The following is a 24,523-nucleotide window of genomic DNA, read 5'->3' on the forward strand; positions in this document are numbered from 1 at the left end:
CACACATGGAGTCAGCACTGCTCTTCCAGTACGTTAGTTCTGCCAGGGACGGATTAGGGATAAAGGAAGACAGTTTTTTCAGAACTCCTAAATTATGTAGTCTTGTGTCTGGAAGGTAATTAGAGGGGGATGGGGCGAGAAACTACTGTGGCTTGACAATCAGTGGTGAAAAGCAGCCAGCCTGGAATGTGTTTTTAGGTGCGTTTCAACATGTGTCGTTTAAAACAAGCCAGTTAATGCAGATGTGTTTACATTTGGTTGTAGTGTCCGACGGAGAACATACCACCCCTGAACTGACGTTTACCATTCACTTGCTCTCGACGAATGAGCAGCCTCCGGTGTTCCAGGTCACAGCTCCGTTTCTGGAGGTCAGCCAGGGTGGCAAGGCTACAATTGGTGAGGCGCCATGAGGGCGTGTAGCAAAGGCACTATTCTGAACGAGCACGGCTGAAGGGATTACTCTGAGAACGTGCTGAACAGGCTGGGGTCATCGCCATGAGCCCAGCACATGCAGCTGGTTCAAATTCCGGTGTGGGCCTATCTCTTTTGCTAGGGGCTAGATTGTGGCATTTAGCCCAGAACCTGCTTTGGTGGCAGTGCTGAGCCCAGCACCTCCATTCCAAGAGCTCAAACTGCTGCACCTCTTGGAAGGGTCCGGCATATACCCCTTCCCCATGGCTTCGTCTGTTCCCCACGCTCTTCCCCTTTTGGCCGAGCTGCTGCTAGGGGAGCATCGTGCTTCCGGTCCCTGCGTTCTGCCTAGTCCAGGGGCTGCATTCGGACCTGCTCTGGTGGGCTATGCAAGGCGGGAGGGCTCCCCACTCTCTCCCTCACATTGTATTGCCATGGGCCAGGGGGCAGACTCTGGCCCGGTATTAGCAATGTAGCACATAACACTGTCTGGTCTATGAGAACATGCTGCCCAGCTCTATGTGCTCGGGTAAGGAAGTGTTGCATTTTTATAGATGGACTCAGAGACCCACTCACATTACATCATGGGGCTGTCTGAACACATGGACAATTGGATGCAGTCCCCTCCCACATGGTTAGGAGTTGAAGGTCATGCTAGCTGTCACTTGTAAGTCTGATTGGCAATAACGTCTCCGTTTGAACTCATGACCTCAGCATCACCAGGGACAAATTATCTCCAGGCAGGCAGACCCACAGACATTTGTGTGGAGGAGATGAGAGCTCCAGAATTACATTAATTTTAAAATATGAACTCAATTAGAGCCCATTAATTTCTGTCATTTAATGCATGTAAAATTGCATATGCTAGAAATGCTTCTTGTAAGGGAAGGTTCGCTGTAGAGCAGACTACAGTTCCAACGCTAGCGCTGTGTATTCCCCCGATGCAGGGATACAGCTGGCAGTAAGTGACGCAGACACAGCTCCTGAAGATCTCTTCTTTGAGCTGGTGGAACCTCCTCACCATGGGGTTCTGCTCAGGTATAACGCTGGGGTCCACAAGCACATGAAAGCAGGTGAGTTGAGCAGGAAGAGGAGGAATTCAAGTTGGGGGAAGTCACCAAGGCAGTATATTTTCCCTATCTGTGTGTTTTTGTTAATTTTTAATAAGCAATTGAGTTAGGATCTGTTTGTCAATAATAAATTGCTAGTAATTGCCTGTCACGAGCTCTTCAGAGAGCTGACTGAGTAATATTTTCAGAGCACTGAACACGTTCACTAAAGCTGGGCAGGTAACAGTTCACCTGTCCACCAGAAATTTTCCCATTCTGTATCTGGACAAAACTGAGACCTCTCAAAATTTGCCCTGGAGAGAAAGTGACTCCTCACTCCTCAGTAGCCCAGTGGTTTGGGCATTCAGCTGGAAAGGGGGAGACTCCAAATCAAGTCCCAGCTCTGTTGATCCAGGAGGCAGCATTCCCTAGTGGGTAGGGCACTGAACTGGGACTCAGGAGATCTGGGTTCTATTGCTGGCTTAGCATCTGGCCTGCTGGTTGACCTTAGGCAAGTTGTTTTCCCATCTGTAAAATGGGGATAATGGGAAAGCAATGCAAAGAATAGATGGGGAGGGAGTAGCCCTGGTGTTGGAAGCCTTGGCAAGAGATGTGGATTTTAGAAGGACGTGGAAGGAAAAGAAGAATGCTGTGCTGACAAGAAATGGGAAAGTTTGTTAGTAAAATATTGCTCATTTTGTCACAGTTTTTCTGTACTACTATGAAGGTCATGGCTTCTCCCTGCATACATTCTCGCTCATTAATGAAACCCTCAGATAGAATCAGAGCTCACACAGCTGTAAAGTGTGCATCAAATACCAGATAAGCATGTGCTTAAGTGATTTGCTTCATCTGGGCCCGAGGCATTTGATCTGAACTTAAAGTATTAATTTCATGCAGTGGATAGAGTCATCACTGTTTTTATATTTCTTTTTGGGAAGGAGACACTTTCACGTATGAGGAAGTAACCCAAAATGCTTTACAATATGTCCACGATGGCTCATCAGTAGCAGAGGACAGCATGGAAATCTCTGTAACTGACGGCGTTACCACTGCAGCAACGGTGCTGAAAGTTGAAGTGTCCTTGATGGATAGCGAAGGTCCCCGGCTGGCCCCTGGCTGCTCGTTGACAGTCACGGTGGCTAGTAAAAGCTCTGTGACTCTCTCCCGATCACACCTTGCTTACATTGTAAGTTTGTATCCATTCCTTCCTAAACCCAATGCATTCAGTTAGCTTCCTTTCCCTCAGGAGACCACTGCACCTTCAGGATGTTGATACTTGTCAAATACTTCAGCCTTTTACTATACCCTGACTACAGCTGCCAAAAAGGGAATAATGAGCTCTTTCATCCTACCAGATTTTCGAGGCTATACATATTTGACTGAAGTAAAGGTGAACTGCAAAGCAAAAGTGAAAATTGAGTTAATCCCATATTTATGCACCAAACACCCTCACTAACCGGGCCTGTGAGTTTGCTCAGCAATAATCTTCTTTAAAACTTCTTTTCCCTCCCTGATATTGACTGGCTCTTCCTCGTTTGCTAAAGAACGACCTGGAATTCTGTGACATCATGCTGTGATACATTGCTTGCATATGCTGTGAGTTTTCCAGTATCAATGGTGTCACAGAAGTGTGGTGCTTTGCTAGAAGCAGTGGATTTTGTAGCAATGGAATTAGCAGTGGATTTCGTAGACAGGACCTGTACACAAGCTTCACAATTTAAGGGACTATAAGCATTTTAATGGCCTATTTTCAGGGTTTATATAACTTAATTGTAAAAAAAAAAGGCTTTGGGTAGAAACATGGGACATACCCATATAAAGGTGTCAGATCCAGAAAGCAATATTATTGCACCATTTGTCCAAAAAAATCTCCTTGGTCTCTTTCAAGTTTTACAAATTTAAATGACATACAAAAGTTCATGCAGTGTTGTAGCTGCGTTGGTCCCAGGATATCAGAGAGACAAGGCGGGCGAGGTAATTTCTTTTATTGGACTAGCTTCTCTTGGTGAGAAAGACAAGCGTTTGAGCTTACGCAGAGTGAGATAATACCTTACCCACCTTGTACTGAAGTTCACTCATTTCTGATATGTTTTTGGTCTTTGTTAAAACGCAAAATTAAAAAAAACAAAACTGCTTTGACTTAAAAAATAAATAAAAAGCCAAATGATTTCCCCCATCCTCTATTAATATCTGTTAAGACAATATTCTGTCCTATAAAAATCACAGAATTATAAAAGTCTGTTGAATCAATAGACCATTGCAGCTTGAAAATTGTTCATCTGACAGATTAAAATGGCCCCTAGGGAGTCGTTCCTGCTTATTAACAGCATGTCTTGCTCTGCATTTTAAAGTACGAGCCCTTTGGATACTTAGTACAGGTTTGAATGAGCTCCTGGAATATATACTTATTGTACCTAATAGCCCAGAAAGGCACCCAGGGTCAAATTCGCTCCTGTCGAGATGACTACTACAAAGTCCACGAACCACTTCAGCCGAAGTGCCTCAGGAGCCTAAGTCCCACTTTCATAAGTGATTTAGGGATGGATTTACTAGGCTATTTAAGCACCTAAAGAGGCAGATAGGTGGCTAGTGGCATTTACAAAAGTGCCTAAGCAGGGTAGCATCATTCCCCTATGTGTGGTTGTTTCCACTGACTTAAACGGGAGCTAGGTACGTAAGCAGCAAAAAAAAAAACCCACCTCAGGGCAGCGAGTCTCAGAGCCCAGGTCAACAGACTCCTGGAGCTCGTGCTGTGGGTCTAAGAAGAGCCGTGTAGACGTTCCTGCTTGTGCTGCAGCCCTGGCTCTGAAAACACATGAGCAGGGGGATCTCGGAGCTCAGTCTGCAGCCAAGTCGGAACAGCTACACTGCTATTTTCAGCCCTGTAGCGCAAACCTGACATGACGTGGGCTCTCAGGTGCGCTGCTGTGGGGTTGTGTTTTTGTTTTTCAGTTAGACATACACTTCGGCACTTCTGTAAATCCAGCTAGGTGCCAATCTGCATTTTTTAAGTGCCTAAATACCACTGAAAATCTGGCCCATGAGAGCCTCTTTTTAATTGAACGTCAATGGAACTTAGGTTCCGAAGCGCCTATGTCTCTTTTGAGAATAGGACTTAGGCACTTTTGAAAATGTTACCTCATATCTGTAAAGCTCTTTGAAGATGAAAAGTGCTCGGTGTTATCCTGAGCGCTTGGAAGGGGAAAAGGCATCAACGAGCCGATGATTGGGATGAGGTTTTTTGGTGTGTGTGTTGAGGAAAAACAGCAATGGGAACTGTCAAAAAGTTTTCATAAGGGAGGCAGAACAACTGTCCCGGTGGTGGTTTCTGGATGAGGGAAAGCAACACCGGGAGCCGTCATACAAATTTTTGTGGAGGAGACAATTGGGGGGTGGCGGGTATAGGAGTTGGAGCAAGACAGGATGGGGGGAGTTTGTGGATGATGCAGATGTGGGAGTCCCATCCATATCTTATGTAATGGTTTAAAGCTGACAACTTTTAAGTTAGGTTGGGGGAGTTATAATTTCCTCTTCAGGTTCTGATGAAGACACAGATTACTTGACCCTGTGCTCCCCTGGTTTAAAATCGCACTAGTTCACTTCTACAGCTGAGTAATTGATTTGCCTGTTCTTTGTTCTGCAAATAACGTACAAATACCTGAGAGAGACAAAGTGGGTGAGGTAATATATTTTATTGAACCAACTTCTGTTGATGAAAGAGAAAACCTTTCAAACTACACAGAACTCTTTTTCAGGTTTGGGAAAGATACTCAAGCTTCACAGCTACATACAAGGTGCAATAGATTGTTTAACATAAATAGTTGTTGTCAGGGCATTTAGTGCACTGGATGAGATACACCATATGTTGTGACAGGCATGTGTAGGACCCATGGATCTTGAAACGTGTGTTGTGGGCGGTGTTGATCATCGTAGTAGTGGAGATGTGTCTGCAGGTTTTGTATCTGTTGTTATGGCAGGGTCTGGTGCTGCTTTGAGTTGGTGTGGCCTGGTCTCTAGGGAGCTTGCTTCTGATAATGAGCTTGGCGAGGTTGGAGGGTTGTCTGAAGGCCAGAAGAAGGAGTTTGGATTGTAATTGAGTAAGGACTGTGTTGGTTGTAATTGTTTGATATTTCATATGGGTGCCAGTGCAGAGTGGTAGGTGATAACTAAGGGTGTGCAGTCATAGGGTTGTTTTTTTTTCCAAAATGAAGCAAGTTCTCTCAGCGTAGTTGGTTGGTCTGTTCCATGATGTGATCTATTTCTCTGGTAGTCAGTCCTTGTTTGGTGAAGGCAATTTTAAGTGTGTTAAGGTATATATCCCGAACTTCCTCCTCAGAGCATATTCTGTGGTATCTGAGTGTCTGGCTGCAGATAACAGATTTCTTGATGTGTTTGAGTGGTTACTGGGTCTATGAAGGTAGGTATGGCGTATATAGTTGTCTGTAGGGTTCCATTGCTGAAGCTGATCGTGGTGTCCAGGAGGTTGATGCTGGTATGCGATTGTCCTAGAGGGTACCCTGTCATACTCTTAGAAATAACAGCCTTTTGTATGTCACAGTATGACTGTATTGTCAACCCCAAACATTCAAAAATCATGACTTTGGCTTAAAAATGACAAGATTTTTAAAAAATAATACATGGTGGCTTTTTCTTTGCTTTCTGGTTTCTAGGTTCATGTTTTCAGGCTTTTCTCTGCCACCATGAAGGCTAGACACTTTTTTAAAAAATGAAAGCAGAGTCTCACATAATCATGTGACTGCAGGAGCTGCGGCTATAAGAGAAACACCCATGTGGCAAGAGTTGGCATCACTGGTGTGATATCATGAACAATACGTAATTACATAAACTGATGTCACTTAGGCTGATGTCACTCAATGAGGTTTTCCACATGGTAGTTGGGGGATTTCACTTGTGATTATATGGTTAAATCACCACTCAGTGCACTGAAAAATTTATGTTAAGGTATTTTATCAGATTTGCATTGACTAGACTGTTGGGAGACACACTTTAGTACATTAAAAAGGATTTCAGGTGCCATCACTTTAATAGCACTGTTTGTGGTGGAGGAAGGTGAAATGATCAAAAGTCGACATTAGGTGTCTGATTTTTGTGGGCACTCAAATCTTATGTAAAACATAAATCTTGCTCCTTTAATGTATGTAATGAAAGTCTATGGGTCAAAACCTGCTTTTCTTACTTCCATTGAAGTCAGTGGAATTACAATTGCGGGTAAGGGAAAGAGGCTTATTTATTTGTATGTTGAGGCTACGGTGACTTAAAACTTTGACGCTGTGGTATATGTGGTCACCTGAAACTTTTTAATAAAGATGCAGACGTCAATATAATATCATACAGTTGGATACGCATAGTATAGTTAAATGGGCCAAATGCAGCTCTTAAGTGTGCCAGTGTAAATCCAGAACTAACCCACTGACTTCAATAGAATTTGCTCCAGATTTACATTGGTGTAACTAAGAGCTGAATTTAGCTCAGTCTCTGTATATTCTCTCTGCCATATAGAAATTATATTTCAGTCCACCTTTTGAGGGGGAGGGGGCAGCAACTGGGTATTATTGGGAAGGTAAATTCTACTTTTAATTGTGGTGTTTAATGTGATTTGAAAATGAAATACGCTCGACTTATACCCCAAGGAGTGTGTGTGTGTGACACAGATAGATAGAACACTTTCTCAGTTATGAGAGAATGAAGGTACACGTTGTGCAAGATTCTCAGCAGGTGTAAATCAGTATGGCTCCATTGAAATGAAAGGCACTCTGAGGGTTTACATTAATTGAGGCTCTAGCCCAGTATCTATATATTTCACCCCCTGACTTTTTTCTTTCATGTTCACCATAAAAAAACAAAAGCAAACACTGCTGCTTGGCCTTGCTTTTCTTATTAGGACAATAATTCTGCTGGCTCGAAAATAAGAATTCAGTTAATTTCTCTGCCCATGTATGGCACCCTCATGCGGACCACACCTGGGCAGCATTCTGAAGAGCTTTCTGAGGTTTATAATTTCACCATGGACGATATCAACAACCAGAGAATCAGGTAATAAACAGGTATTTTTCACCACACCGTATCTTCTTGGGCTCAGCGAGAATTTCAGAGCACCATCTGCAGGGAACATATGTTATTAATGTTGGGATATACAGTATTTATAAATTATAGCAGAGATGGTGTCTCATAACTACACTGTTGTATCTTGTGATAATAAAAATGACCGTGATTGTGTATACAAAATAGAGTATTGCTGCACTCACATAGTGCTATTTAGCTTCAACGTCTTCAAAATCTGTCTCTATATGTGTTGTCATTTTGATTTTTTAGTTAGGCAATACCAAATATGATGATATAAAAGAAAAAAATCCTTTACTTGAAGTAGTTCCAGTCATGAAACATTTGACACCTAATTCATGTCTCTCCTATACTTGGCTGGTATTGTGTGAACAGTGGTATCTTCTGTGCTATAGCTCCAACAGGAAACAGTGTTTTCTAACTATCCATGCTGAAAAAGTGATACAACAAAAATGATTAGGGGTATGGAACGGCTGCCGTATGAGGAGAGATTAATAAGACTGTGACTTTTCAGCTTGGAAAAGAGACAACTAAGGGGGGGATATGATAGAGGTCTGTAAGACCATGACTGGTTTGGAGAAAGTAAATAAGAAAGTGTTATTTAATCCTTCTCATAACGTAAGAAATAGGGATCACCAAACGAAATTACTAGGCAGCAGATTTAAAACAAACAAAAGGAAGTATTTTTTCATACAACACACAGTCAACCCGTGGAACTCCTTGCCAGAGGATGTTGTGAAGGCCAAGACTACAACAGGGTTCAAAAAAGAACTAGATAAGTTGATGGAGGATAGGTCCATCCATAGGCGCTGACTCCGTGGGTGCTCCGGGGCTGGAGCACCCATGGGGAAAAATTGGTGGGTGCTCTGCACCCACCAGCAGACAAGCTCCCCGCTCCCCTTCCCCAGCTTGCCTCTGCCTCCTCCCCTGAGCACGCCGCACCCCCGCTTCTCCTCCCAGTGCTTGCCGCCGCATAACAAGCTGTTTTGCAGCGTAACAAGCTGTGGGAGGGAGGGGAGAGGAGCGGGAACGTGGAGCGCTCAGGGGAGGAGGCGGGGAAGAGGTGGGGCCGGGGCGGGGATTTGGGGAAGGAGTCCAATAGGGGCAGGGAGGGGGAAGAGTTGGGGCGGGGACTTTGAGAAGGGGTTGGAATGGGGGCAGGGCAGGGGTGGAGTCAGGGCGGGGTAGGGGCGCGCGAGCACCCACCGGCGCCAGGAGAAGTTGGCACCTATGGGTCCATCCATGGCTATTAGCCAGGATGGACAGGGATGGTGTCCCTAGCTTATGTTTGCCAGAAGCTTGGAATGGGCGACGGGATGGATCACTTGATGATTACCTGTTCTGTTCATTCCCTCTAGGGCACCTGGCATTGGCCACTGTCGGAAGACAGGATACTGGGCTAAATGGTCTGACCCAGTGTGGTCTGACCCAGTGTGGCCATTCTTATGTTAATAAACTGCACCACTGATTTGTGGATTTCCCTTCCAGACAGGGTCAAAGCTGAGCCTGTCATTGGCTCCTATGCAGAAGGAGCCAATACTTGCTCTTGCTGTATGACACCAAACTAAGATCCATGCATCGCTGTATCCTTCCAACAATATAGATGTAGTTTCATACACATGCACAGACTAGACTGAACAACTATGCACAGGGGAATGATGCTGCCAGAACATTTGTGTATTAACATCAGCAAAGTGGAGACTGAAGGTGATAACGCTTAAGCACATAAATAAGTCAGTGAATAAAAATCATAGAAAAATCATGATAGAAACAGTAGGATTTCAGAAGCGCTCAACATTGGCCTGCCTCTGCTTTTACTGAAGATGATGAGAATTTGTTGACTTCAGTGAGAAGCAGAGGTAGGCCAATGCTGAGTGTTTTTGAAAGTCCCACTCCACGTCTCTGCCATGCAGGTGGACTGGAGACAAGTGTCCAGATTTAAAAGTTTAGAAGAAAAGAAAAATGAAACCATATTTCTTTCAGGAAAGGCAGGTTTGATCTGTTGGGACAATACTCTCATTGTACAATAACCTTCACCTCCCGTGTTCTTCCCTAACCACCCGGTGTTGGGTCCTGCTTTCCCTGAGAGTCTTTCAGAGCATGATTGCACATCGGGTTTGCAATGCGCTATGTGAGGAACGATCTGAATGTTCTTTCACTATGGCTGACTAGCCAGCACGCTCAGACCCGCCTTTTCCTGATCAACACCACTCGCCCAAGGACATGGGAAAATATTCGTTCTTTCTGGATGGACAAGATAGAGGAGGAAAGGATTGACTTGTTATCTCCTTGAAAAGAGGCATGTTCCTGCCCGCACAGTTCTTACACATAGGAAGTGAAATCCTTTCAGCAGGCTGTCTGTCTGACTTGCTGATCTGATTCTTGATACAGATACTCAACTGAATTTGAGACTGACAATCAGCCAGTCACAGATATTTTCCACTTCAGTGTCTTCGATGCTGACAACAATCGGCTCGACAGCCAGATGTTTACCATCACTATCGCCTCTGTCCAGAACAGGCCTTCGATCATTGCTTTTGCTGACCTTATCACTGTGAGTAATTGCCCAGAATGTAGGAAGTTGTAGCAGAAGCACGTGTGACATAAACAATTGAACAGTTATTTTCCTGGCTGCTGTGCAACCACGGTGAACTGGGGTCTAGTACAAATGCGAGAAAGCATTGTGTCTCACATGCAATCTTGTATGTTTAAAGTGTTGTGAAACTATTTGGTGAAGTTAACAGTACCACCATGTCCCTGAACCTCATCCAGTCATTTCCGCTGCACACAGTGGCCCAGATCCTCCACTGGTGTAAATCGGTGTGCCTCCATTGATATCCGTGGCAGTGTGCTGCTTTCCACTTTTTGGGGATCTGGCTCATTGTATCACCAGGTGACACACACAAGTCTCGGGATGGATGAACCTAAAAACATCTGGAAGTTTGGCTCAGCATGTCCCATTTCAGAGTGCTTATCTGAACCCTTTAATGTGTTCTCCCTCCCTTCCCAGCTTTCCACTCCCCCTCCCTAGCCATCAAACGCTTCCCACTGAGCAAACCACAACCCCCAACAGGTCACTGTGACACTGCGGGATACACTCTGCTGCTTAGACCACTCCCATTGTATTGACACTAGCCCAGTGGCATGCAGACTGCTGCTGGGGCAAGATAAGCTCTTACTCAACCTAGCCCCAGCGTTACATTGGATTTTTATATCCTATGGGTAGGGAGGGGCAGGAACTTTTATAAAACATGCAGTGTCAGGGGAAGAATTGAGATTTACCCCCTGCATACTCCAGCAGTGACCTGTAGTAAGAGTGAGCTAGAGAATTCATGCAGAAACAGGTAAAGGGATAAGTTTAAGACGCTCGTGTGATGAAATCCTCCTTGAACTGATTATAAAGGCCATTCGGCAATGGTTATTGAACCTGTTTTTGTTTCAGAAGCATGTTTGTTCCGCTTCTTTTTACCTTGTTTTTTTTTTTCAGGTTGATGAGGGAGGCAGTGTCCCGCTGTCAGTTAACCATCTCCTAGCCACTGACTATGATGCAGCCAAAGACGACCTAATGGTTACAATAATTACGCTACCAATATATGGGTACATTGAAAACACAAGGACAGGTAAACTGTATCTGCACCTGTTTTTCCTTGTATTTGGTCAGGAAATAGGAACACAGGAATTGCCAGACTGGATGAGGCATGGGGTACCCCATGCTTCTGTCTCTGACAATGGCCAGCACCATCTGCTTCAGAGAAACCCTGCAGTCAGCAGTGGTGAGATAACCTGCCCCAGGGAAAGTTTCCTTCTAACCCTCAAAAGTTAGAGGTTGTCCCAGCAAGGGGGTATACATCCTTTACAGAGACCTTGTTTAATTTTTAATATTTACTATTGTAACTTGGGCTGTTCTTGTTATCCATAGAAATCCTTCCCTGACTCCAACTAATAAATGTTGCACTGCAGTTTTAAAACTAGCTAAGCTGCAAAGTGTGGCTGCTATTATTTTTTCTTATTTCGCTGCAGGACCTGAGCTTTAGATTCTCATATTATCTGTGGACATTCCTCCTGGAACTTGTGCTCCTAAATCATGCAGATGCTCCTGTCGGGAGTGGTTGGTCCCAGTGTCCTTTGCCTATAATTTCCTTTTCCCCCTATGTGGTTGGTTGCTCCCCTGTATCCTGGAGTGGCTGCACTGAAGAACCCAATGGCTTGGCTCACAGACCCTGCAGGTCCCACAAGTTCTGCACGTAGCTCGGGTATCTGGTGCCTCTGCAGCAGCCCTTGCTTCCCTCTGGCCATGATCCGGCTCTTTGGCAGTGCAGTTACTTTGGAGCTGAGCTATCAGAGACTTCTTAGGCAGCACTTCCTGTTGGGATCCCCCTGTGAGGGGCAGTTCCCCAGCATAGAAGGAACTCTGCAGAGAAATTAATTAAATTTCTACCTGCATTAACCTTCCTTTGCTTCTTCCACCCCCTGCCTGGTGGGGAAGACGCTGTAAAGTGGGAGATCTTCATACAGAGAGCTCCCCCAGCTTGGGGACCCTAAAGATACAATCCAGCCCTCAGCTTTTGCCCTGTCCTTGTGCGGGCAGATACATGAGAGCTTTGCCTTTGAGAGGACTGAGTAAAAAAAATCTGAGTAACGACGTTTTTTTCTTTGTTTTGTTGTTAAACCTCTTTCCTAGCCTTTCCTATTGTTCTGGGCTTGGCTTGTCAGCATCCCTTCTGGACTGTGTTAATTTACAAGCCCGTGTTACTGTTAGGACGCTGGTAAATCCTTGTCTTTTTCATTGCTGGAACCGGTCTTTTTTCAGGATTCTGTCTCATCAGGGAGACCTTAATGGCAGAGATGTTTGTTTTCACCCTCTCCCCTGTAGAAGCAGTCATTGGGGAAGGAAATTTGAAATCGATCAGTGCTCCCAGGATTAGAACAAGGGAATGGAGGGGACAAACTGTAAATCACTCAGCTGCTGTGATGTTTTTTCTCTTTCTAATAGATTAGGTTGTAGGGGACTCAGAATTTAGACATGAGCAAAGCTCTCATGATAATTGTAGCCACCAGACCAAATTAGGCACTCTCCCAACACAGCTACGAGAAGTACAGTGGGGCATTGTTTGCCAGAAGATATCACACACTTATTGCAGTTACCTTGTATTCTAAGTACAGGGGGAAGAACAGTGGTTTCTGAGATACCTCTGTGTGGTACATGATCGCAAATATGTAGTGGTTTATAACAGCAATCGCAATTGTTTTTCCTCTGGGGCCTGCAGGCTACTAAGCAAGACATATTCACTGTATCCTATGGAAGAGCCAGAATGAGTCAGTGTTTTGAAAAAGACTGAGCTCCTCTGATTAAACAGACCTTTAATGGATGACAGCCAAACTGTTTTTGCCAGGGTGAGCTGGGCTGTTGGTTCTGCTGGGGAAAGATGGTGCATTCGTAACTGCTTCATCGTGGAAGGCAAACCTCATAAAAGGGGACTGAAGCCAGCCGCTGTATGTAAAACAACAAGATCTTTACATTTCGTAGTGCCAAAGAAGCAGCTTTCTGGGTGGGTCACTAGACACGTTAACAATCAGTTCCAGGAATGGGAAAGCAGAACTTGGGATCGTTTCCTTACTCCCGTTGTTTTCTTCGTGAAACGAGCATCTTTTCACAGATGGTGCTTTGTTTCCAGGTGGGACTTTTGGCCCTGGGGGCTCTGCAGGCTCAGATGCATCGTTCTCCATTCACGACGTGCTGGAGAACAGTATTTACTACTTTCAGAGCGTCCATGAAAGCATCGAGCCGACTAATGACTTCTTTGCATTCTATGTGAGCGATGGCTTCAGCCGGTCCGAGACTCACAGCGTCAACATCACCATCCAGGTACACGCCGTCTAAGGAATACGACACGTGGTTAACAAAGCCCCGCCCCACGCCCAACGATGTGGATGGCTTTTCAAGTCTTGTTGCCACCGCTGACCTAGCACCAGATTGTGCCGCGCTCTGAATACCCATGCAGGGGAGGGAGTGAGGGTAAGGTGCCCCCTTATGCCTCTCTGCTCACTACCTCAATTACAGGGCCACCGCTCCCCTATGTGGCAGGCAGGCAGTGGATAGCTTCACCCACCAAAACACCAGCCAGGGCAGCTAAGCTAGTGTGACCAGGGAAATAATATGAATCAGCTATAGTGCTGGCAGAGATGACACATGCACCTGGGGCTGGCATGGATAATAAGAATACCCGGCTTTTCTGTATCGCTTTTCAAATTTAGATCTTAAAGTAGTTTACAAAGGAGGATCAGTTTTGTTATCCCCATTTTACATAGGGGAAAACTGAGGCACAGAAGGGGAAGTGACTTGCCCATGATCACCCAGCAGACCCGTGGCAGAACTGGCAATAGAACCCAGCTCTCCTGAGTCACATCCTCATGCTCTGGCCGCAAGGCTACACAGTCTCCCTTCGATAGGCTTTCCCATGGAGCAAGGGGGAAATGGGGGATCAGAGTGTGACTGCATAACAATCTGTTGCTCTGTTGCTGGGCAACACAACTATGCACCAATTCCCCTTTCTCAGAGCGTGTGGCAAAGGCATTTATTGGTCCCCCTCCATCTCGGAAGAGGCAGGACGTTGACCAACATGCAGGAGACTCGTACAACACTTTAGTTAAAAAAAACAAACTTAAAACTGTGAACAGTAAAACAAGTCAAGGGTATGTATTTTTATCTCAGGGGAATTTCCTCTTTACTACATCTTCATGGTGAGTTTGCCCTTCTTGTGAGTGAGTTTTCTTCTGGGACATCCTGCCTGTCTTTGTGTTTCTGTAGCGGCGGAATGATGAGCCCCCGAAGCTGACGCTGGTGCCTGTCAGAGTGCACGGCAGCTCGGGGGTGGTGATCAGCAGTACCTCCCTCAGCCTGCAGGACTTGGACACTCCAGAGGAGCAGCTGGTCTTTGTAGTTACCAAAAAGCCTGACCATGGTAAGACCGAGCATAGGTGGAATATCTCTTGCTGTGAGACAGGCCTGATTTGTTCATGTAAAATACATATGTGCTGGCTAATCCAGGGGCGATTTAACCCTTCGTGACAGGGCAGTTCCTGAGGGTTTTTAGAGGCCTTTTGGTGGATGTTGTGCTGGAGGAGACACAGGGTCTATGGCTAGGGGGAGGAGGGACTGGTCTGGGGCGGGAGAGCGGCAGTACCACCAGACCCATCTCTCTCAGGCTGCTCTTTTCCATCAGCCTGCCCTGCTACAGCATCCCCAGACATGGGTTTTACCCGCAGCCGGGGGCCAAGTTCAGTGGCAGTGGCCAGCACGGAGTTCATCACCACGGCACACAAGCCCCTCTCCCTGCTTACTTTGCATTCTGACTAGAAAATGAATAATCGATTTATAAAGTGATCAGGTAACTCCGTTCCCCTCCTCCTGGCCTCACAGCTCCGCCTGGCCATGCAATCGGGGAGGTGTCACCTGACAAGGAGTGGGAGACACACAGGAGTACTGCCTCTGCATGGCATGGGTCTGAAGGGAAGCAGCAGCTGGAAGAGCTGCTGCTACGTGGAGCCTGCTGGCATCCTTTCAACAGGGGGCTTGCAGTAGGGGAGCGCAGGGCTACTTCATCTACTGGGCTGAAGAAACCTCCATGGAGCAGCTGCTCAGCTGCTTTGCCAGTTTAGGAGAGGATGCCACCCCCATTGCCCTCAGTCCTGGCCCAACTACACAGATTGGTACTCTGCTAAGGATCTGACCCTACAGGAGACATTCGAGTTAACCCAGGCCACCCCCACATTTCCACTACCTGGTCTTCTTGCCTCCTTTTCTTTATTGAATTCAGGGGGCAGAACAACTTGACAACAGCTTTGGAGTGTGGGGCACACACAGCTAGGCTGCTAACCTGTCGGACTTCTTGCACTTTGAAGCCAGCTTAACTGCTGCATACCGCTGGAATGGGTCCCTTTGTAACCCCGGCAGAGAGCGCATGCAATGCACAGAGTGCTGGGATATATTTTCACTATGGAGAAAATTACCTGTCAAAGAATAATAATAAAACCGTGTTATGCTTTGCTGGGGCATATGGGCTCCTTTTGTTCTATATGCCAAAGCAAACACTTGAGCTGTAAACCATTCCTCTGCATGTTCCTCTGATGCTGATTGAACTGATGTGTAGCTCTGGATCTGAAGCCAGGAAATAATAACTTGCAGCAGCCCGAAACCTGCTGTTCATTATTTACAACAACTTATTCTTGCAGTTTTTTTTTTTCTTTTAGTAGGGGTTGGATTGTAGTTGTAGTTGCAATCATTCCCCTATTCTCCACACAATACCCCACAGTTCAGTCTCCAGCACCTCAAAATGGAAAGGGAGGAGGTGGGATCAAGACCACACTTCCCCCAGCCCTGGCCAGCTGAATCAACTGGCCCAGGAGGGAAGCCTCTGCAGTACCCGTCTAATGGATGGTGTAGCAAGCATGCCTCTCCTATGCACCAGGTTACTCTGGCACCATCCCTCCTGGAGCTCCAGCTGGGCCAATTGCAGATCCACTCTGCCCCCAGTGCACACCAGTCCCTAGTGGGCATAATCAGACCTTTGTCACTTAAAACCTGAGAAAAATAGTCTAAGATTCTGTGAAACTTGCCCTCACCAGAAATGAATCCCAAGAGCCAGTCCTCAAAACTCTCGATTGACATGGTTCTGCCAGTCATTGCATATTAGACAGGCGGTCAAGCACAGTTGTCCGTAACTGTTCTGACAGCATTTGTCCCATCCGCCCTGCTGGCATGCCCATGTTGTCTGAAGAACAGTGTCTCTGGACACAGCATGGCTCTGTGTGTAGACAGCTTTAATGGTGCTGATCGCCTGATGCAGAATAATCACCAGTTCTCTTGGAATTGGTTTTTAAGTACTTGATGGGAGTTTTAAAGACTCCCAGTTCATATATCTTTGTTTTTAAGAAGAGAGGAAGTTTTTAAAGGGTAGTGGCCGAGGTGAAAGCTAGCGCTATTGTCTCCATTGCAAATGCTGGCTTTGTCCGGTGGGGGTGGGATGTGTTAAAAGACTAGATGGAAGTGCATTGTGTTAATGATCCTTTCCCCCAGAAGTAGCAGACTGATTTGACAAACGATGGTCTATCGCTTCCCCTGTGCAGACAGAAAACTCCATGAGTTTCAGTTTGAAGTGTTTCCTACAACTTTTCCATTGGGGTTTGCCACCTCCCAGAATAGACAGGGAACTTGGACTCCACAAATCCAGATGGCCAGAGCTCAGTGGGGCAGCCTAGGGATCTCAGGCCATCTGCTGAGGACTGAAACACTTGTACAGGGACTTGGGACCACATTTTTAAATTCCCCTGGGAGTTAGGCACCTAGGCGCTTTCGAGAATCCCACTAGGTGCTTATAAGCATCTAAATACCTGTTAAAATCTGGCCCTCAGTGCTGCTGCTCTCCACTACACCTATCCATTTAGCTCACTTGAACCAGTGTAACTCAAGAAGAATACAAGGATATACCCACCAGTGCAAAGTAGTCACCTGACGGGTATAAGTGAACTGTGCACAGGAAACACTGCTTAACACTTTAAAACAGGAAATAAATGCCAAATTCAACTGAAACTACAGCAGACATTTTAACTAATCATTACATCTAAGAGATGAGAGGCAGAGGGTCTGAGCAGGCCAGCCGTTGGACAAAGTCAAATTCTAACCAGATCTGGTAGTGATCAGAAAGCCACGAGCAATAGCTTGAAGCTCTCTCAAGCAAGCTATGGTTGTCAGGAAAGGACTCTCAGTGAATAATTGATCTTTCAGTGTGGCCAGCTAACTGAAACAGAAAATGAAATAAATCCGTTAATTTCTCACAAAAACTGAATTTTTTCCATTTTTCTTGATGGAATGAAAAACCAAAACAGTTCCATTCAGGTTGAACAAAACATTTCAAATGTCAATTTGGACTTTTTTTGCCATAATTAATTTTGCAATTTTCAACATTTTTGTTTTCATTTTTTCCAGCCAAAACAATTCACCAAATTCGATCCAAATGTCCTAAATAATGTCTTTAAAAAAAGCATTTTGGGGGCGAATTTACTATTTGTCACAAAATTTCTCCCAGCTGTAGTAAGGAATCAAAGGGCCAGAGACTCCATCATCCTGCGCCTTCAGTAGTGATTTACAACACCTGTGCCAAGTGGGTGTGGAAAGGTAGTGGTTAATGCCTGGCCTCCCAGGTGTCAAGGAGCACACAAGTGGTAGGGCAGTAGAGAATCCAGCCCATAGTGTTTTTGATGTAGGGATGTTACACTAACGCTGAGAATCAGAGAGACTCCCATGTGGCTATTTATGTTTAATGTGCCTATTCTTCCTCAGGTCACCTCCGCAGGAGACAGTCTTCCTCAGAGCCTCTGGAGAATGGGCGTGTTCTGTCTCAGGGCTCCTCTTTCACCTATCAGGATGTCCTGGACCAACTGATTGTTTACACGTGGGGGAGTTCCAGAACGCAGACAGATGAGTTCCGATTCTCTCTCACGGATGGGCTGTACACTGAGATGGGGAGAGTGGAGTTCTCTGTGGAGCTGCCAAAGAATGAGCCGCCCAGATTAGCTGTGAACAGGGGCCTGCAGCTTTCAGCTGGTACGGAGTGAGTGGAGAGACTAACAAGCTTGATAGAAACGAATGGTCAAGATTTTCAAAGCTGGCCAAGGCGTTTAGACACACACACCTCCTATTGATTGTAATCAGAAGTGTGCGTATTTAAATCCCGAAGCTGGCTTTGTACATCTGAACCAATGCTTTTGTCCCAGTAAGTCAAAAAGGTTTTAAAACCGATGGAATGGTGAAAGAAGGAGGGAAGGGAGGGGAGAAGGAAACCTTTAAAATTGCTGTGCTTCAAGGAACAGCAACAGAAGTTGCTTGACATGTCAAAGGACTAATAAAAGTTAAAAATGGAGCAGGCAAGGGCGATCTGTCAAACCTCAGGTGGCAAGTTCCCTGCAGTTGAAGGGCTTTGTCTAGTCTAGTTTTAAATGTCTTACGTGTTGGGCTTCTGCCATGTCCCCTTGACACTTTTACAGCCTGCCAGAGCTCTTCATTAGCAGTATTTTCCTGATGATCAGGTTTAACCAACCTTTCTGAAAATGTCATTCATTTCTCCTAGTCATACTGTCCTGAACCTCCCCAAGTAATTCCTCTCCCTCCTGGCAGCCCCCCTTGAAATATTTGTAGATAACTATCATGTCCTTTCACCTTCTGCCCCACACTTCGCCGCTCCTTAGCCAACCTCTGTAATTGGAGCTCATGCTCTTCTCATAGCAGTCCTATGCTGGAGTAATTCAGGTGGCATCGGTGGGGTTTACCTTGATAATCATGGGTGTGAGAGGAGAATCGGGCCTGTTAACATAGTTCAATATTTTCTTCTCTGGCCCCTTAGTCAGTCTGTTGTTCTTCTCTGTACTGTCTCCAAACTTCCTGGTACTGAGTTGCCCAAAGTGGAACTCCAGTTGTCTCCACCCTGTCACATGGCGAAGACAGTGAAAGCTGCTCTAAAGCTATGAGCCATTCTTCTAGAATTCAGAATTACCCACTGCCATATCCCCAGATCCAGAATAATTCAGTGCAGCCTTTGAATATTCAGACGTGCCAGGGTACACCAGAAATCATCAGTTCGTTGGGAGCTTGATTAGCCAGTGGGCTTTGCATGCTGTATTCAGGGATGGGAGGACTGGGAAAGGATTTGGCTCAGAATGGGGAGGGAAGTGCTGTGTGTGCTTTGACGCCCCACATGGAAGGACATGAAGGTCCTTTGCTGTGATGCTTAGGAATGAGACTCCATGCTTCTAAGATCTGCAACAGTGGAGCATCAGAAGTGCCCTAACCCTCCAGCCCCCAAGTAATCCTCTTCCTTCGAGGCATGTCCCATCCCTCACTAGCTGATTATCTGAGCAACGCTTGTCTGAGCTCCTGTTTTCTGAAACAGGGTCAGGTCTCCCACTGAACTTTTTGGGCGTGAGCATATTTTGGATAATAGGGAGTTTGGGATAAGTAAGGGTAAGATTTTTAAGGCTATATTGTACTGGTATTTTTACAAGGTTGTTAAGTACACACACATTCGCCAATACTCTAGATCTGATGTCGGTCCCACATGTTGGTGAAGTGCCAAGCTTTGAGGAGCCTGAATTTCAAGTATGGGCTTCTTAACAGGACTGACATTTGGGTACTCAAATCAGCACCTAATAAGAAAATGTTAAACTGAGCATCCTGATGCAGGATTTAGGCTACCTACTAAGCTATCTTTTCATTTGAAAATTGGACCTACAGTGCTTTCCTTGGAGGGAAATAAGTTGAGCTTTCTTGAAAGAACAAAATCTCTAAATATGTAACACGTTGTTTATAAATAATGCAATCCAGTCTTTCAAAATGATTTGGCAAGCGATTTGGAAGGATTGAGTGGGGCTGTTTATGTATCTTCTGTTACTATCTAGGCTCCGTAGCACACATCACAGGTCAGCACTTGAAAGCTACAACTATTGATTCAGATGACCTGAAGGTCAGATATGTCCTGAAGAAAGATCCTAGTATTGGACATCTGCAGATGACTAAAATTGATAACCTGGTCCAGATCTCTGTGAAGGGACCCATCAAAAGTTTCACCCAAGCTGATATAAATAAAGGTGAGCAAATTTCTTGACCCTTTCAGTTCCAATAAATAAAACTAACTTTTGCCAGCTCTTTTACAACCCCCCTCCCCCCCAAAGGAATAGAATGTACAACGAAAAGCCTCATTTTGCCTATAGTAATGAGAGAGAGAGAGCACCAGTTATAATCTGCTTTAAATGAGAACTGTGAACTGAATCTTTCTCATCTAAAGTACACATACTCTCTTTTTTTGTTTTTGTTGGATTCTTGTAATTAAGGGTCATGTCTTGTTACAGGATAATTAGGGATAGTGTCTCCATTGTCTGGGTTAATGTAAAACTCATAGAACTGTTCCTGAAAGCTTTTTTTAAAAAATCAGCCTGCATATATCTAGGGCCACATTGAATGTGTCTTTACGTGTAGGAGAGGGCATGCATGGGGTTCGAAAGAGTGGGCAGTAAGGGGATAGTAGTGTGACTTTAAGAGGTGGTGCTATTTGGAATCTGTTTTCACCTCCCAACAAAGGTGAAAATTAACTCACTAAAGCAAATAAGGGCATAAATTAGAGAGACAGACAGTTGCCTGGCTCTTCCTCTTAATTTGTATTGTGGTAACATCTGGAGGGATGCCAATCAGGGCCCAGTTATGCTGCCCATTGTACTCATGCATAAAGACAAGAGTTCATAATTTAAATGTAAGATGAGAGACCGCAGGTAGATACAACAGGTCAAGGGAGAACAGGGCAACAATGAGATTGTTACCTGTGTAATGAGCAAGAGTTACATGGTATTTTGTTGTCCCAATAAATCCCAATGTAATGAGAAAAAGACAAGGCATAAAACATAAATCTAAAATTATTATAAAATTATATGGATGCAATTTATAAGGACAACTAGTCCAGTCGCTCCTGGACAGTGTGTCCTGACCCATGTGTTAGACACAGATTTTCAAAAGAGCCCACGTGACTTAGGAGCACCAGTGTCATTGACTCAGTGGGAATTGTGCTCCTAAATCACTTCAGCACTTTTGAAAATCCCACCCACCATCTGGTTCTAGTTGAGCTGTGAGCAGGTTGGGCATGTCTGCAAATGTTGTAATACCACCCCCCCCCATTCCCTCCCATGCAACATTAAGCTAAAGATATTTTAACTAATCACCGATTCTAGCATCGAGTTGTATTTCTAAAATAGCCAAAATCTTTACAATGAGGGATGATGATGTGGAGCCGGGAGAGGAGAGAAAGAAAAGTAGCAGAAGACCGATCTGTGAAGGGAGAATTTATTTTCAATAACCAAGTGTTTAAAAACTCTCTCTCAAAAGGAGAAAAAGAAGGAGAGGAAAAAATTGATACACAAATCTGGAAACTGTAGCAACCCCCATGTTCTGCCGGCTAGGCAGATTCCAAAATAGGTCACAGCAGCCAGTGTTGCAGCTTATATTGTATGAAGCCACTTCTTTTTCCCCTTCTCTCCAGGACAAGTGGAATATAGTCATGAGAAGGGGGAGCCTGGAGGGAGTTTTGCATTCAACTTTGATGTGATCGATGCAGAAGGCAACAAACTGGTCGACCAGTCATTCTATATTAGTGTCTTAGGTAAAAGATGCTATGTAAGCAATATTTTCTTAGCTATGAAAGATCATAGATTAATATGGTGAGATTCTCACCCCTGCTCTGGCCAGATAAAGGGAGTGGTGTAAAGGAGCCCTAAAAGGCCTAGATCTGTCGGGAAGAATTTCTCTGGTGCAAGAACTGGGAAGGACAGTCGCCAGCTGCTGGATTCTTAGTGGCACAGCACAGAAACTCACCCATAGACCTTAAAATCTCATCTGACCAACAGGCCATAAAATTCCACTCATCAATTGTTTCGTCAAGCCCATAACTTCTGGTTGTGCTGGAAGCATATCTTTTAGAAAGGCATCCTATCATAATTTAAATAAATCTCTAAGCAAAAAATCTTGATGATTTGGTTTTCGTTTATTGGCAACTCAAAACCCTTTGAAACTGGAGCCTGGGAAGGAATCGCTCATTAAAAGAGCAGTTTATTATTCACGTGGGGGGCCTTCTCCATTGCTTGAGTGTGTTTTGAGTCAGGCCCATTGTGATGTGACCGCCACTGACCTGCTCTGGTGACTTTTGAGTAAAGCATCATGTAAATCATGCCCAAAATATTCAGGTAAAAATTATTTGTCTTTGAAAATTTTTGCTACATGGTGGGTGGGTGGGTGTGTGTAAAGCCAAGGAAGGGAAGCTGATTGTATCATAATTCAAACCGTTTTGCCCCTGCTGCTTTCAGAGGACAGACTCCCCCCATCCATCATAGCGAACAAAGGGCTGGTCTTGGATGAAAATTCAGTGAAGAAGATCACAACGCTGCAGCTCTCCGCCACCGACCAGGACAGCGAGCCTGCAGCGCTCCTGTACAGAATCACCAAACAGCCGCAGTTGGGTCACCTGGAACATGCTGCATCACCAGGTTTGCAAAGCCCTCTCTTGCTCTGTCACGTTCTCCATGGAACACAGGTTTTCAGGGCTTTAAAGTTTTTTAGAAGTTCATTTCTTGAAAAATGTCTGCCTGGAATTAGATCCTGGATGAGATCTCAAACAACCATTAACCCAGGGAGCTTAAAAACAAGGCCAAAGGAGATGAGGCATGATCTGGGACCCACAGAGAGGATTATTTATTCCACAGCTTGGGGAGTTTAGGACTCATAGTAACCTCACCTGCTGGGTTTTACTCAGCAATCCAGCTCATGCTGCCGGCTTCTGTGAATCTCCCTTTCTTGTAACCCACTATTTCAGACAACCCTAGTGCACATAACTTGCAGCTCCTCTGTCACTAAAATGAAATTCATACCGCGTATAACTTGGGGACTATTTTCCTACGCTTAAGAACTGATTCCAGAACTTCTCAAAAATTCACAACCAGCATCCCTTGTCGATGGATATGCCCAGCAGCCAAATGACTTGTTTTTACCTCAGTATCTTGCCCTGTACGTGTTTTGGTACGAAAACTCCAACCACTTTCTCAGCAATGCTTAAGATGTGGGAATTTAATCACAAAGTTTGAAAGAAAGACATATCCAGATACCCAAGGTACGATGTGCCATATACTGAATCAGCAAAAGCTTTATGGGAGACTGCTTTGAGCCCTGGAATTTGCTAACACACTTTTGCATGAATTACCTAATATTTAAGTACTCTCAAAACAAACCTTTTCCGGAGACCTGCCAGTAGCTTTTTTGTCCCCTCTGTCAGACTTACAAAACAATTCGCTGCAAATTCAATCTTTAAATCTTATGGTTGCCTTCCAGTGCCAGTTATCCCAGGATATTATGTGTCCTCTAATCCTATCTAATGAATTACTCTAAACCTGTACCCTCAAACAATATGTTCCTTTGGCTTAGATTATGTTTATCTTTTTTTTCAGTGTGACCTTTCATTAGATTAATGGACTGTAAATCTTTGCTGTGTTTTCAGAAAGCAATCTGTGCGCTTACAGCTTTGTTTTAGAAAGAAATGAAAGTAGGAATAAGCAGTTAGTGTTCTTCTTTCCTCCAGACTTTTTGCCTAAAATGCAAACCAAACATTGAACATAATACTTTGGAAGTCTGAAATAGCTGGATTAACTTTTTTCTCATTATTTTAAGTGTGCTGGTTCTGGTACCACAGCTCTTTCAGATCCTGGAAGGCATCAGAAGTTGATATGATGGAATACTCTGAAAGAGGTTGTTCTCATGGTGTAACTGGCCCCAGCTCTAAGCAAAAAATACTGGAGCTCTCAGAAGAGAGTCCGTTCTCACAGGCCTTCTAACCTAATGAGCGCCAAATAAGCTTTGGATAAACATCCTCTTTTTATGTTGCTTATCTAAACCAAACCTCTGAACGTTTGAAGTTTGCCTACCGCTAATTGATAGCCATTTGTTATGAAACACAGATCACCAATTTTGTCCAGGTGTTTTCAATCAAGGGCAAAATTTTCAAAAGCACCATTGAAATCAGTGGGAGTTAGGCACCTGCATGTGTTTGAAAATCCCACTATAGGCATCTATCTGCATCAGTAGGCACCTAAATACTTTAAAATATCTAAGTGCCTAAGTCACTTTTGAAAATGGAACCTAGGGTTTTTGTTTGGTTTTGAAACTTTTTATTAAGGCAAAGTTACAATAAAATGTTAATATACATCATGCATTACTTATTACTTTTTCAGGATCAGGTTAATATTCAGAGAACCTGGCTAAAGATTCTGGCTTCCTGGCTGGGGAGTCCTCTTCTGAGTACGCTACTAAGTGTGACCACATTTCTCAATACCGACCCTCTTTTTGGCACTTCTCTTGTGTATGTACTTGGTGTGAAAGTTTTTTCAATTACAAGGAC

General features: G+C 44.7%; 1 protein-coding gene across 3 annotated transcripts in view; it reads left to right on the plus strand.

Moving 5' to 3' along the window:
* Positions 1-24,523, plus strand: part of FRAS1 (Fraser extracellular matrix complex subunit 1) — a 299,172-nt gene that overhangs the window by 222,901 nt on the left and 51,748 nt on the right. For all 3 annotated transcript variants that reach the window (XM_043544852.1, XM_043544853.1, XM_037896738.2), the window contains exons 36-47: positions 265-396; positions 1,359-1,484; positions 2,402-2,649; positions 7,366-7,517; positions 9,936-10,098; positions 11,032-11,164; positions 13,220-13,410; positions 14,353-14,506; positions 17,884-18,147; positions 19,995-20,183; positions 21,623-21,742; positions 22,443-22,622. In XM_043544852.1, coding sequence (XP_043400787.1) covers positions 265-396; positions 1,359-1,484; positions 2,402-2,649; positions 7,366-7,517; positions 9,936-10,098; positions 11,032-11,164; positions 13,220-13,410; positions 14,353-14,506; positions 17,884-18,147; positions 19,995-20,183; positions 21,623-21,742; positions 22,443-22,622 — 2,052 coding nt within the window. The remainder of the gene's footprint in view (positions 1-264; positions 397-1,358; positions 1,485-2,401; positions 2,650-7,365; positions 7,518-9,935; positions 10,099-11,031; positions 11,165-13,219; positions 13,411-14,352; positions 14,507-17,883; positions 18,148-19,994; positions 20,184-21,622; positions 21,743-22,442; positions 22,623-24,523) is intronic.

Source organism: Chelonia mydas, chromosome 4 (genome assembly GCF_015237465.2).
Source record: "Chelonia mydas isolate rCheMyd1 chromosome 4, rCheMyd1.pri.v2, whole genome shotgun sequence".
Lineage (NCBI taxonomy): Eukaryota > Metazoa > Chordata > Testudines > Cheloniidae > Chelonia > Chelonia mydas.